We start from the raw sequence: 13,599 nt of genomic DNA on the forward strand, positions 1-13,599 counted from the left end.
ACTCAAATTTCCTGTTGAGAGGATTGGATAATAGAAGAGAATGGATGGATGGATGGAGTATAAATTGAACCATAAAGGAGATATTTTATGGTTTATGGTTTAATTTTATGGACTGCATGTGAGCACAGTTCTGTTGGTTGAAAAAAAAACCCTCTCTGTACGCAGATATGCAAAGGGACACAATTGCAGTGCGATACATAAATCATAGCTCTAGTACCAACCAGAATCTCTACATGATCAAATTTACTGAAAGGAAAAGCTGTAACCTCAAAACTTCCATCATTTGACTGCCTTAGCTCTGTGTTTATATAAAGTTTAGCTACTAGCTATTAGCCATCTGCAGTTCTACAATATTTATAGCTATCAGATATCCATGATAGAACTAGAGTATTATGATCAAATATTTACATTTTGATATATGTTGTGACAGTGTTTTCAAGGCCTTTCCCCCTTATCGGCCCTATTCCCATCTCAAAGCATAGTGTAAACTATATTGATACAGTATCCAGTGCCAGAGTGAGAAGAAATACAGACACAGAATATGATATTAACTACCAAGGCTACACCTTTCTGTCTGTACAAGCACACATTTGTGTGACAGTGCATGCTGCTTTTTAAAGCTTGTCTAATTGTGTTCAGGTGCTGTAAGGTGTGAGGATTTATCTCTGCAGTCAACCTTTAAACAGCTCAGAGGAGCTCAACTTTACGTGCACATGTTTCCTCACAGCAAGGCTTGTGAAAGAGTGAGAGTAAGCCTGTTAACAGTAAGGCTTGTTTCTTGTTTTCTGTCAGTTTACCCGGCTGCCCACACTTCGCTGTTAGTTTTACTTGACTGTGAGCTATCATTTTCTCAGAGTAGGTGTCACACTTTTAAATGGGTGCATGGCTTAATTTGAATTTAGTTTTGGGTCAGTTCGGTCTATTCATAGCTGTGTCATTTTTTTTTTTTCCACCTGCGCAACTGTTCTCAGTCATTTACTGTCCCTCCTTACCCCTGTGGTTATAATTACCTTCCATAAATACCCTTTCATAAACTTGAGTCCCAGTCTGAGTGGTAGAAAAAAGAAAGGTTGGATTTTGGGTTAATGATTTAACAGTGCTGCTTTAATCTCATTGTGATCCGCTGAGGAAGAAATAACAGCGCACATGTGGTGGCCCAGTTCAAAGTCTGTGTGTCGATTAGAGTTTGTGCCACTCTTTTCTGGCTCCGTGTTAGCGGAAAGCAAAGCTACAGGATTTTAAATTGGAGAGAGTAACGACATGTTTTGCAGATAACCTCAGTTTTTGACCCTCGACTTACAAAGACTGGCAGATACAAGGTTATTGCTATTTTATAGGCCCTCTCTTATCAAAATTTGTCAAGGTTTGAGTCAGACCCTGAGGATGCATTAATTGAAAAAAAAATTCAAGGAAAAGATTTAACATAAATTTTGACTTTCAAAATACCGAATAACAAAATTTGCTCATTTCTTTTATCTGCAGGTTTGGGAACCAGACAAGAAACTTCCGTCTCTACCATGACGGGAAACACTTTGTTGGGGAAAAAAGGTTTGAGTCCATCCATGACCTCGTCACAGATGGCCTCATCACACTCTATATCGAGACAAAGGTGCGTTTTTGCACTGATCTGTCCTTCCTCCTGCTTTCCTTATTTATAGCAGTCCTGTTCAGCAGAGAGACATAAAAGCCTGTGATGCCTCAGTATGAATTATGGATGGGTATTTGTCAGAATGGCAACATTTCTCAAAAAAGTTTTACTGTCTTTGACAGGTGTAAATCCATCAGTTTGAGACATATTTAATCACTTTCATGATCATGTGAACACTTAAATTCCTTAAAAAGTCACAAAGACAGAAGGAAAATTGAAATGCCTTGATGCATGCTCAGTCATCCTGGTAAAGAAATCCCAGAAAGCTGACTCTGTTCATCTGGATGTATTGTGAGTGGGAAAAACGCGTCATTATTCATTCAACTGTCTTATTCAGTCTCAACTGAACAACCTTGACCAACCCAACCTTATAAATGGTATATTTGCATAATGACCCAAATTAGCAACTAGTAAACACTGACTAACAATGGGCCGTCAGATCAGTTTTATGATCATTGATACATTGATATGCAGATTGTAATGACGATCACATTGACAGTTAAATCAAACAACCTCTAGCTAAGCAGATGGCACAGTCCAGAAGAGCTGTCTCATTCGGCCACGAGTCTCCAGTCTGTTTCCAACTAGAGACCAGTGGCCAGTCTTTCAGTGATGAAGTTGTACACATCCTGGACAGGGAGAAACGTTAGTTTGAGTGGGGAGTCAAGGAGGCCGTTTCCGTGAAAAGGGAAACACCTACTCTGAATCAAGGAGGGGGCCTATAAGTATATCTTTCATCATTTTAAAATGCTGTGATTGCAGCCATTCCCCAACTCTCTGTGAATGGAACTCATGGTCATTGATCAGTGATCATGAGAATTTGCATATCAACGATCATGAAACTGATCTGATGAGCCATTGTTAGTTAGTAGCGCTAGTTTCAGTCATTGCGCAAATGTACTTTTTATAGGGTTGAGGAAACCTGCAGTCAGCATGAAGGAATCACTTAGAGAGAAAATTCTACGTCCAGATGAGCAGAATTCAAATCTCTTTCAGAAGACAGAAGTCCCATTATTTATTATTTGCTTATTTCAACTATAAAAAAAGTGTCTCAGGACACAAAACATGGATAATGAAGAACATTATTAGTTATAGTTGTGGGCCAGCTAAAGAAAAATTAACAGTAAAAATGTAAGGTTTTAGGGGACACAGAAACACTGAACTTCCCATAGACTACCTAAACATAAGTTGGAAGAAGTCTATAAATCTAAAAACGGGGCCAAATCTATAGGTAAGAGGCAAGATTTTATTCCCTGGAAGCCAAAAAAATTCTCTGCTGCCTTCAGAGATACAAAGACAAGGCAACAGTTTCCCAGATTGAATTTACAGGGATTTAATTCTCTTCTCAGGCAGCAGAGTACATCGCTAAGATGACCATAAACCCTATCTACGAGCATGTGGGATACACCACTCTGAACCAGGAGCCCACCCTGAAAAAACACCTCCCTCACAGCCAGGAGGAACCTGACGGACCGACTCCAGCCAAAGATGACCACAACACAGAGGAAAGGGTGAGGACAATCAGTGATCTAGATATCGTATATCCTATGAGCGTGATGTCATTTATCTGCTGTAAGATGCACCAAGTTTGACTTCGTAATTATTGTTCAGACTTGTCCAAAACCTTTGAATAGATCATTCAGAGGATCTATACTTTAGAGCTTTAGAGGGTGAATAATAAGAATGATAAACCTTAATCTGTAATCACAATGAATACAAGTCAATATTTTCTGGGCTTATCACTTCCTACAAGAAATGTCGAAATGTGGGTTTTTAAGAAGGATCTTGTGTAGACACTCTGGAAGATGCTTCTTAAAAACATGTTCCTGGCAACTGACCTGAAGGCCTTGGCGGGGGATTGAATAAGAAATGTTGGCTGAAGTTTACAGTCACTGAGATGAGTCCTAGTTTTTTTCATTTTAATCAGAGGAGTGGCAAAGGATGAGGACATTGGAGTCTACACTGTGAAGTCCAGACATGTGGGATAATTAAAAATGGAAAAAAAAGAAATGTATATATTTTGGTTATTTGCTGGCTTAGTAGCATAATGTATACATTACTGTATGTACCCCATCTCCTCGTTAACGGGTCGTCCAATCTGAACTAAACTTTTCACAAGCATGGTCATACATGCAGTGATTATCATTTATTCACCAAAATTTGTATTTGTGACAGAATTTCGTTTCACTCACCTCTAAATACTGAATTAAGACTTTTGAAAAGTATCACAGACTTTGGTTTCAGATAACACGACTTAATTAATTACTGTTAATTACACTAAAGCGCTGCATTAATGTAAATCTGTTACTTTAGGCTGGTCCAAGCAATGCAACAATCCTCTAGTACATGGATGTCAAACATAGGGCACAGTGGGCAAATTCGGCCCTGCAAAAGAATTCAATCTGACCTGCCTGACAGCTTTGGAAAATGTGAAGGAAAGCATAAATTTTGGGTGTGTAAATGTATTTTAATAAGTTGTACAGGTTTTTCCTGTTGATAAAGACCTTTTCAGATGTCTGTATGAATCCCATCACCTCTTTATCAGGTTCGGCCAATGTGCAGTGTTAGGTTCTCCATTTGTGTCCGTTTCAAGTTGCATGTTCAGCGTACGTCACCTGAACGCAAGATAATGGTCGCCAAAATTTGTATCTGCAACAGAATTTTGTTCAAGACTTTGAAAAAGTGCAGCAGACCATTGATAGGGCGTGTTTTTCCTAGCTATTTAACCATTTTTGGTAACAGTGTATACAACATGGTAATAAAAAGTTCTACATTTCTGTTTCAGTTTAACAAGTGATAGTTTAGTTCATACTGGATTTATACTGTGAGCAGTATGAGGTATTATGTAATTTCTTAAAGTCTCTGAACCTTACCTGTGTTACTAGAGGTTATAACATTCATAATGCCTAATGTGAGCGTATATACCACCAAAACGTATAAATGATAAACACATATATCTAAAAAGATTAGGTCTATAAATGTTAAGAGACCACGTAGAGAATTCAAATGAGCAGAGGAAAGTTGGTGTAAATGCAGCAGCAGGATAGAAGGATGAGAGTTGAGGAACATGGAGAAAGAAGGTGAAGAAAAAGAAGAAGGAGGCGGAGGATGGATGCAGAGGAGAGATGGCCTCCAGCCAAGGGCTCTGCAGTAAAATTACATAACAGCGGTTTGCCTGCAGAAACCTGCTATGTCCCAAAAGCTACGAAGTATACAGGAATCAAGTTTGTTGTCGGCTCATTAATTTTCGTTCAGATGTGAATTAATTAGTGTTAAAGCAGGAACTGAGGGGAAACTTTTTTCCTGTCGGTCGAGGTTTTTTTCTCTTTCTTTTTTTTTCTTTCTTTTTTTTTTTTAAATAGGAAGATGCGAGGTTTCTTGGTCATCTTGCTAATGACTGAGCAACTTCTAATGCAAATTTCAGTTCTGCAACTGTGAGTTTGTGCTGATGAGTGCATGCAGCTGCATTCAGGCTTATACTACAAAACCCCCAAGACCCCTGCATACACACACAAACACATACACACAATAATATAATCCAGTTTCCACACACACACACAAACACCCACAGTGCAGTATGTTTATCTGCTAAACCACTGCTCAGCATCATGAGGCCTTATGTGACCTGCAGTGCATGACCACCTGCACTGCACCTCATACATCACTGTGTGTGTGTGTGTGTGTGTGTGTGTGTGTGATGGGGGTAGTCCTGTGTACGTGTGTGCCTTCATAATTGGGTGGATTTGCAGACAAAGCAGTACGCCAGTGACATTGAGACCAGAGGCAGCTCACTGTGGGAACAACAAACACGAGAAGGAAATTCGTATTTTTTTTCATGCAGCTAATCACCTTTAGTTACGGGGGTTAAACTCTGTTTTACTGTGCCTTTGAGGGCGATTCAGACGTGCGTTTTTAAACATTAATTGTTAAAGCCTTGTTATCAGATTGAAATCACTGGACGGTGAGGTGAAATGTGGCGGAAAAATAAGATTGCACTTTTTGGTCTACCTGAGAAAATGATAGAAAAACTCAGTAATATCCGGTGACTTTTAGCTCTGCAGATTTTATCTACAGCTGTTATGGTTCTTCCTTTTCTGTCTTTTTTTTTTTTTTTGCCCTTTTTGCATCTGACTGTGATCAAAGTGCTCTTTTGTGCGCCAACCTGCACCCCGCTGCATTCAGCACAGTGACAACAGTCATTAAATATCCATGATCAGTCATACATATTCACTGTGTTGTGTGTATAAGCTGAGAATTAATGAAGTTGGATGTGCGGCAGCTTGTTTTAATTGGATTTGTGATGAAAAAATCCACACGTTTCTTTGGTTATATCTATCTGTGGGACCATAGAAAACACACAGCTTGTAAATCTTACATATTCTTTGCCCAAAAACAAGTCGAAAAAGAGAAAACATCCCCCTTCCCAGAGGCAGTACTTGACAAGGGACGTCTTCTAAAGTGCACTTAAGTCCAGACTAAACTGCTCTTATATAATGTTCCTTATGTGGCATGAGACAATGGATGCAACCCAAGAGCAACACGAGGACACAAGGTTTGTGTTTATCTGTTACCGCCGGGTGTATAAGGCAGATACAGCAGCTCCTAGTTGTCATAAATACTGGAAGCTTTTAGTGGAAACGCATCCAGCTGCTGCAGGTGGAATGACAAAGGAAAACGGGGGGAAACAAAGAGGAAGAAAAAAAATGTGAAGGAATGAATGAAACAACATATTGTTTCTCAGCTCGTTCTCCCTCCTTTTCGCCGTCTCTCCTGGGACCATCGAGGTGGCAGAATTGGTGACGAACAACAAGAAAATGCAGCATCCTGATTGGCTCCTTCCCCTCTCATTGTGACCTGTTAAATTCATCCATTGCTGCACCGTAGCTCAGCTTACTCCCCCCACCTTCCTCCTCCTCTTCTGGCTCTCTCCGCCTCCCTCCCTCCCAAGCGCTGTTTCTGCCTGGTGTAGAGGATGGGGAAAGCGGATTAACACACACACACACACACATATATACAGAGCCATGTGGGTTGACGCGTTCACCTACACGAGAGCGAGACACAGGAATTCTGTCGCATCAGGATTTCACAAACACCTTCCAAGGAGTGGAGATTTATTGAGTTTTATTCACTGAAGTTTTCAGGACAGATTTCTTGTTGCCTGCCTGGCTTTTTCTGTTTGTTTGTTTTCTGTTTGTTTTTTGTTTTTTAATGAACTGGAATTCGGTTTGGGTTGTTGTTGTCAGATGGAGCTGTGAGATGATTTAGTATAGTTGTTTTGCTATTTTTTTTTTTACTTTATTAATTATTCTGGGATTTTTTTTTTCTTATGTTATTTATTTATTTTATTTTAAAGCAGCCTTTAAGAATAATTAAATTTTTCAGCAGGCTGTTTGGTTTATTGTTTTAATCAGTGGGATTTGAACTTTGTTTTCTTTTATATTATTTTTTCTTTTTCTCTGTTGATCCCACAATGCCGAGCCAAGAGTCGTATGTTGTTAGGAGGGGTAAAAAGAAGTCACGCAGGCGAGGCGAGAAGGAAATAAGTCAGAAGGGCTCTTTGTTTACTGCCGCGCTCGCCTTGAATGCCAGTGCTGGTTCAATTCCCTCCTTGCCACTCTCCGCGGGCTCCTCGGACCCCAGTGCTGCAGCCAACCGGGCAACAGCCCCCTCCAAACCCACCTCCCCTGCTTCCACTTTCTGGCATCCAATCCGATCTTTTGCCCTTTCACAGCTCACATCACTGGTGCGGCGGGCCACCCTGAGGGAGAGCGACTTGGCGCCCAAGTACGAGAAGGTCCACAACTTCAAGGTGAGACACTCCTTTGCTCCCCAAATCCTATTTATGTGTGTGAGTGTGCTGCCAGAATCGCTGATTCAGCTCGTGGGGACTTATTCAAATTCACCATAGAAGGCTTAGAGTGTTAAGAAACACACACAAACGCACACAGACACACACAATCTTCATGTTTTCAGCCTTTGTTTACTTTTAGATTCCCGTATAATGATTTTGTGTATTATTAGTGAGAGGCACAACAGAGCCACAGTGTCCCGAGCTCAAGAGAAATGTGGACAGACACACACACAGACACACAAAGAGTACTGCGATGTGATGGAGGTTATTAGCATTTCATTATACAGAGCCAATTTGTGCAATAAATGAGCAGATTAAAACTCTGCTCTCACTATAAATTGTCTCTGAGCACCCTTTCAGCACTCCTGTTGTGTCTCCATCAGTCTTTTGTCCGTCTCTAATAAAGGTTACTGCTGGTATTCAGGTATTACTTGACCCAATCTGGATCATATGAATAATTTTCCCACCCTTTTCTCTCAAATATACAATTATTGGCTATTTTGACTGATGTGTTTCACTCTTTTTATTTTTTCTCTGACCCAATCTGCTGCTGTTTAATAATTATTGTGGCAAATATAACGTTTAAACACATCGAGTTTGTCTTTTTTTATGCCTATTTAACCAGGTTCATACATTCAGGGGTCCCCACTGGTGTGAGTACTGTGCCAACTTCATGTGGGGTCTCATTGCTCAGGGAGTGAAATGTGCAGGTAAGTCACAAACAAACAAGCACATTCCTTCTCGCCATAAAGTAATTTTTCTCTTCCAATCATGATTCAGTTTCCAATTCTTTCACTCGTACTTTCTGTCTTAAAGCATGACTCGAAAGTAGGAGAGCAGGCTAAAGTTAATCACTTTCACTGTTGTTGACTCATCTGCGCCGTTTCATGGATTTTAAAATGTTAAAAGACTGGCTTGGGTGCCAAAGAATAAGCTGTCAGTGTGATCACTACTGCATGTGTGGGTGATTGAACTGGGCTTCTGCAACGCCTACATTTAAAAGCAACTTTCATCATGCAGTCTAACAATGACTCTTAAGGATCATCACAAGTAAAATAAAAAATAAAAAAACAGAGATGTCTAAAAATGGACATAAAGTGACATAAAACAAAATTCTGGGTTTCTTTGTCAGATTGTGGGTTGAACGTCCATAAGCAGTGCTCCAAAGTCGTACCCAACGACTGCCAGCCAGACCTTCGGCACGTCAAGAAGGTGTACAGCTGTGACCTGACAACGCTGGTCAAGGCCCACAACACCAAGAGGCCCATGGTGGTCGACATGTGTATACAGGAAATTGAGGCCAGAGGTGAGAGAAAGAGAGCGTGTATGTGTGACTCAGAGATTATATAACAGAAAAAGGCTTTTAAGTATTGTTTGCAGCAAGGTTAAGAGAAGTAGGGGGAGGAAAGGAGAACACCCACGAGGCTGGCGTTCATACGCAAGATGCGATTGCCTTTGTGTGTGTCAGCCCACCCACTCAATGCTAAAAAGATGTACGCAGGCCGCTTCATCTGTGAATGTAGGTGTGTGTGTGTGCGTGTGTGGAGAGTGACAGTTTTCCCTTCAAGACAGCTGCCGCAGACAGCATTTTATTGATGACTTGAGTGAAACTAATACGTGAAATCAATAAAGACTTGAAAAGATTGAACTTGACTGGAGCGAGAGAGACAGTTGAAGTCTTCACCCCACGCTTTATTTCTTTCTTCTGCCTTCACATATGTTGTGTTTGTGTGTGTTTAATAATCATTTTTGCATCCATTTCAGTTGTATTTGCTAATAGCAGGAAAGAAACATAAATTTTATCATTTCTTTAAGACATAAATAGAAAACATTCTCATCTGAGAGGCTGTACACTGAATTTTTTTTAGTTGGTTATGCAGAATTTAAGCTTATCGTAGTCATCAAATTAATATTGGTATGATTTAAACCTTCCAGGTCTTCAGTCAGAAGGTTTATACAGAATATCAGGCTTCAGCGAGCTGATTGAAGACGTTAAACTGGCCTTTGATAGAGGTAAGTGTCGCCCCCCAATGTTCCATAAGCAGGTTCTTTTGCCAAATCAATTAAATGTCATGCGCACGATTGTTCCTCCACAGACGGAGAGAAAGCAGACATATCCTCAAATGCTTACGAGGACATCAACATCATCACCGGAGCCCTCAAACTGTACTTCAGAGAGCTGCCCATACCCCTCATCACGTATGATGCCTACCCACGCTTCATAGAAGCTGCAAGTAGGTCTTAACATTCAGGCTTTTAACCACAATTTACCTTAAAACTCAAAGATGACTTGTTCAGGGTTATAGGGAAATAAGCAACAAAAGGAGTCCTAGACAACCCTCTCTTTTGTAGGTCACCAAGAGGCAACTCTCAGTCTGGATCCTCTTTAAATTTTAATTGAATACCCCTGGTTAACATCAGTTAAAATTGTATGGTTACATTTTTAAACGATGTTAGCCAAATGAAGGCGGTTTAGACACGCCAGTATTCACTCTCATGAGACTTCTAAGCTTCCTATTGGAGAAATTTAGGTTTCTGAAATAACTGTAAAAATTTAAACAGATTCAATAAAACCTTAGTTAGAACTCCTGAAAACAGACTGTTAAATAGAAGATGGACGTAGCCACCATTGGTTGTTAAAGTTTATGGAACTATGTCATCTTGGTTTTTGGGGAGGTGATAATGTGGTATGGTTGGTTTGCTTATACTTTACCCAAAGAGTATCTATTACCCTCCTTAACAGAAGTCTATGTCTGTTCGGGCTGTTTCTTGAACAGAAATTATTTTAAAGGTACCTAAATTAAATCACACTTGTATGATGCTGGCTAAAAATATTCTCATCACAGACCTGATATTTATTATTTAATATTTTTATTTTAAAGGCCAAAATCTCTACATAGTGGGCCCCAAAATTAAAACAAAATTGTAAATTACACATACTTAAAGCCATAGCTTGCTTTATTTTTTTATTTTAGATCAAATGTGGTAAATTACCATAGAATTTCATTAAAATAATACTTAAAACTTGTGACAAAGGTCATAAACTCATTAGGAAAATATTGTTAAATCAAATGAGACTTGAGGTCTTTTGTTTTTTGTTTTTTATTTCTGAAAGACATCTATTCAAAATATTGACCTGGAGGCTAAACCTATCATTTGTATAGATGCACTATCTCAATATTTTCGTGTGTGTGTGTTGTAGAAATAACAGACCCAGAGAAACGACTGGAGGCCCTCCATGAGGCCTTGAAGCTGCTGCCACCAGCTCACTGCGAGACGCTGCGATACCTCATGGGTCACCTCAAGAGGTCAGACACACACACGAGCAGTTGTTTTACTTTGTTACATACTTATTTCTTTGGTATCTCCATTATTATTTGACTGTTGTTTTTACATATTATATAAATTGGTCTCTTTCTTCATTCAGAGTGACACAATACGAGAAGGAGAATCTCATGACTAGCGAGAATTTAGGCATCGTCTTCGGCCCAACACTTATGAGGGCGCCTGAGCTGGACGCCATGACGGCACTCAACGATATCCGATATCAGAGACTTGTGGTGGAAAGTCTCATTACCAATGAAGATGTGTTGTTCTGAGGTGCAAGAGGAGATAAAAAGAGAGACTGGGGATGACACTTGAATGCTTTTAAAGATAAAAAGGTGGCTTCTAATGAGAAAATGAAGGAGAAACATGCAAGATACTTGTGTCTCGCTAGAGAGGATTCAAAAAATATACTACCTGCTTTTGTGATGGTTGGATAAATCGAGAAATGAAGGAAGTGTCTGTCTTCATGAAAGCAATTTAACAAAATCTATCTTGAGACACAGCAACTTTGAGTGAAGAAGTGGATGGAAGGACCCAGCATTTCCCTAAAGTTTAATGAAAATAGGAGCAAAACATCAAGTCAACGAGCTCTACTTTGTCTCTATGAGTTGGTATTAGAAACACCCTGTATCAGCGAGAGAATTAACAATGTGTGGTAGAAACACTGCACCATCTATCTTTAAGTTCTTGTCATTTCTTCCTACAAGGATGCCTTGACATTTTGGATTGTGGAAAAACATAACTGTATTGAAAATGTTAGCTTGGTTAGTGTTTATCATTGAAAGTCCTGGTAAGTTTTCGTTGTTTTCTTAGTGTCAGTGTGTCCCGTTTGATCCTCTTGAAGAGAAGAAGCAGCAGCACTGGCTTCCTAACAGTAGACAGCCGGATGAATGAATGAATGAATGACTGGAAAAAGTGTATTGCTCACGTTTGGCGCATACTCATTCCTCCAAATGGAACTAAAGTGATTTGGACCTATGGCCTTTCTTTTTTCCTTTCTCTGCTTTTGCTTCATAGCTCTCCCTTTTGCCCCGTCGCTGAATTATAACCACACAGCAACCTCAAACCGCCTTCTTCTTCTTCTTCTTCTTTTTTCTTTTTTTGTGGTGTGATGATGTGTAATTGCGCCCGGCGATGAAGCGGGCGGAGCTGCAAATTAACAATCCTTCAATTCTCTCACTTCTCCACTTGCCACGTGTTGAAAACCTGATAGGAAATGACACTTAAAATTCAGTGAGAGTCTATTTAAAGGAAGCGTTTTTCCAGTTCCTGAAACAGCATCTTTCCAAGTGAAAATTTTGCTTCTGACACAACTTACAAACATAGAGCAAGAAGTATTGTGCCAGACCATCTGTCAGACATGAACACACAGTATTTACCAGTAATTGTCAGGCAGCTTTAGCCGTCATACTTTGCTGTAGTGGCAGATGCCGAGGGGAGGGACACCCTCGTTTGACTTGAAACGCAAATACGTGAGGCCAGTACTGTTTTTTGTTTTGGTTTGTCATTTGTATAAAGCGGTGCTGTAATTAAGCAGTGTTTTGTTATGAAGGAGATTTTTGCAATGAAAATACTAATTGAAATTCATCATCACTCGCCCGACTGCAATTCAACAAAATGAAGCACACTGATAATTTCAAGGCCCATCTCTGTTATTGGCCTGAGTGGGATAATTGGGCAAGTTTTAATATCAAGTCGAATCCCAATTGCTTTGCATCGGTGCTTTGCCTCTCCTTCTGTAAACATGTTTGGAAGTCATGTATCTGTCACTTGTGTTGATGCCACTTAATCTAACTGTGAAACTGGAGGAAGTGATGATAATTTCCTTCTGCAGTGAAGATGAGATTTGTCCCTGACTAGAGCAGGTGACAGATTACAGAGGTTTTTGAGTTTGCTGTAATGTTTTGATGCCGTAAAAGCAGTGTCCATGATAGAAATCATCTGTCCATGCTTTTTTATTTGTTGTTAAACTAGTGCCATTTGAAAGGGTGGAGGTGTAAAATGAAGGCTTTCTGCATGTACCCCCACCTGCTACTACTCACCTTTACTCATTCCTCCCCCCATTTTTGTCGGGGGGTTCACTGAGTAGTGAAGACCCACCCGGCTTGAAGACCTTTTTGGCTTTTTTTTTGGTTTGGTTTCTTTTTTTGTAAAGCAAGGACAGTTGCTGGGTGTAAATCAAATTGATGTAACATAAAAATAGCATCAGCATTTTTCTAATGGATTATGTTTTCATGTTATCTGTTTTCTTTATTTACATTGTCTAACCATAGACTAACTCTTATCAGACTAACCTGATGAAAACTTGTGACCCTTCAGTGATCTGTGACAGCTGCTTTTTTTAGCATCATGATTAAAATGTGTTGGGTTTTTTTGGTTTTGTTTTGGGTTTTTTTTTATTGTCATTGCTGTAAAGTATTTTCTATATGGTTTATGCATGGTGAAGTTAAATTATTAAATATGACTTTAAGTTGGTCGTCTGAATTTTGGGTTTTAATTCATTTGAGTATGGATGTGTCCAAGAAGACCTGCTGAAGTTCAAACTGAGCACCATAATGGGGAAGAAAGGTGATTTAAGGCCAAATTGGTCCGAGTGTTTCACAAACTGCTCATCTACTGTGATCTTCCCACACAACCGGTGGTTTGAAAAAGAGAAAATATCCAGGGATTAGCAGTTCTCTGGGTGATGACAGATGGTAGCGGTCATAGGGGAATAGCTAGACTGTTTTGAGCTGATAGAAAGAAAATAGTCAAGTATTCATTTGATTTAATG

The 13,599-nt window shown here is 39.7% G+C and overlaps 1 protein-coding gene across 4 annotated transcripts in view; it reads left to right on the forward strand.

The window, feature by feature from the left end:
• LOC308394217 (N-chimaerin) overlaps window positions 1–13,323 on the forward strand; it is a 30,668-nt gene extending 17,345 nt beyond the window's left edge. For 3 of the 4 annotated variants that reach the window (XM_080878447.1, XM_080878449.1, XM_080878448.1), the window contains exons 7-15: window positions 1,483–1,609; window positions 2,998–3,159; window positions 7,380–7,457; window positions 8,125–8,209; window positions 8,632–8,805; window positions 9,435–9,512; window positions 9,596–9,733; window positions 10,702–10,807; window positions 10,927–13,323. In XM_080878447.1, coding sequence (XP_080734573.1) covers window positions 1,483–1,609; window positions 2,998–3,159; window positions 7,380–7,457; window positions 8,125–8,209; window positions 8,632–8,805; window positions 9,435–9,512; window positions 9,596–9,733; window positions 10,702–10,807; window positions 10,927–11,098 — 1,120 coding nt within the window. In that variant the 3' untranslated portion in view covers window positions 11,099–13,323. Of the gene's footprint in view, window positions 1–677; window positions 765–1,482; window positions 1,610–2,997; window positions 3,160–7,379; window positions 7,458–8,124; window positions 8,210–8,631; window positions 8,806–9,434; window positions 9,513–9,595; window positions 9,734–10,701; window positions 10,808–10,926 lie in introns of those variants that run through there. The other variant, XM_080878450.1, reaches the window with a different exon arrangement.
• Window positions 13,324–13,599: the final 276 nt, after the last annotated feature.

Source organism: Rhamphochromis sp. 'chilingali', assembly GCF_963969265.1.
Source record: "Rhamphochromis sp. 'chilingali' genome assembly, chromosome: 3".
Classification (NCBI taxonomy): Eukaryota; Metazoa; Chordata; class Actinopteri; order Cichliformes; family Cichlidae; genus Rhamphochromis; species Rhamphochromis sp. 'chilingali'.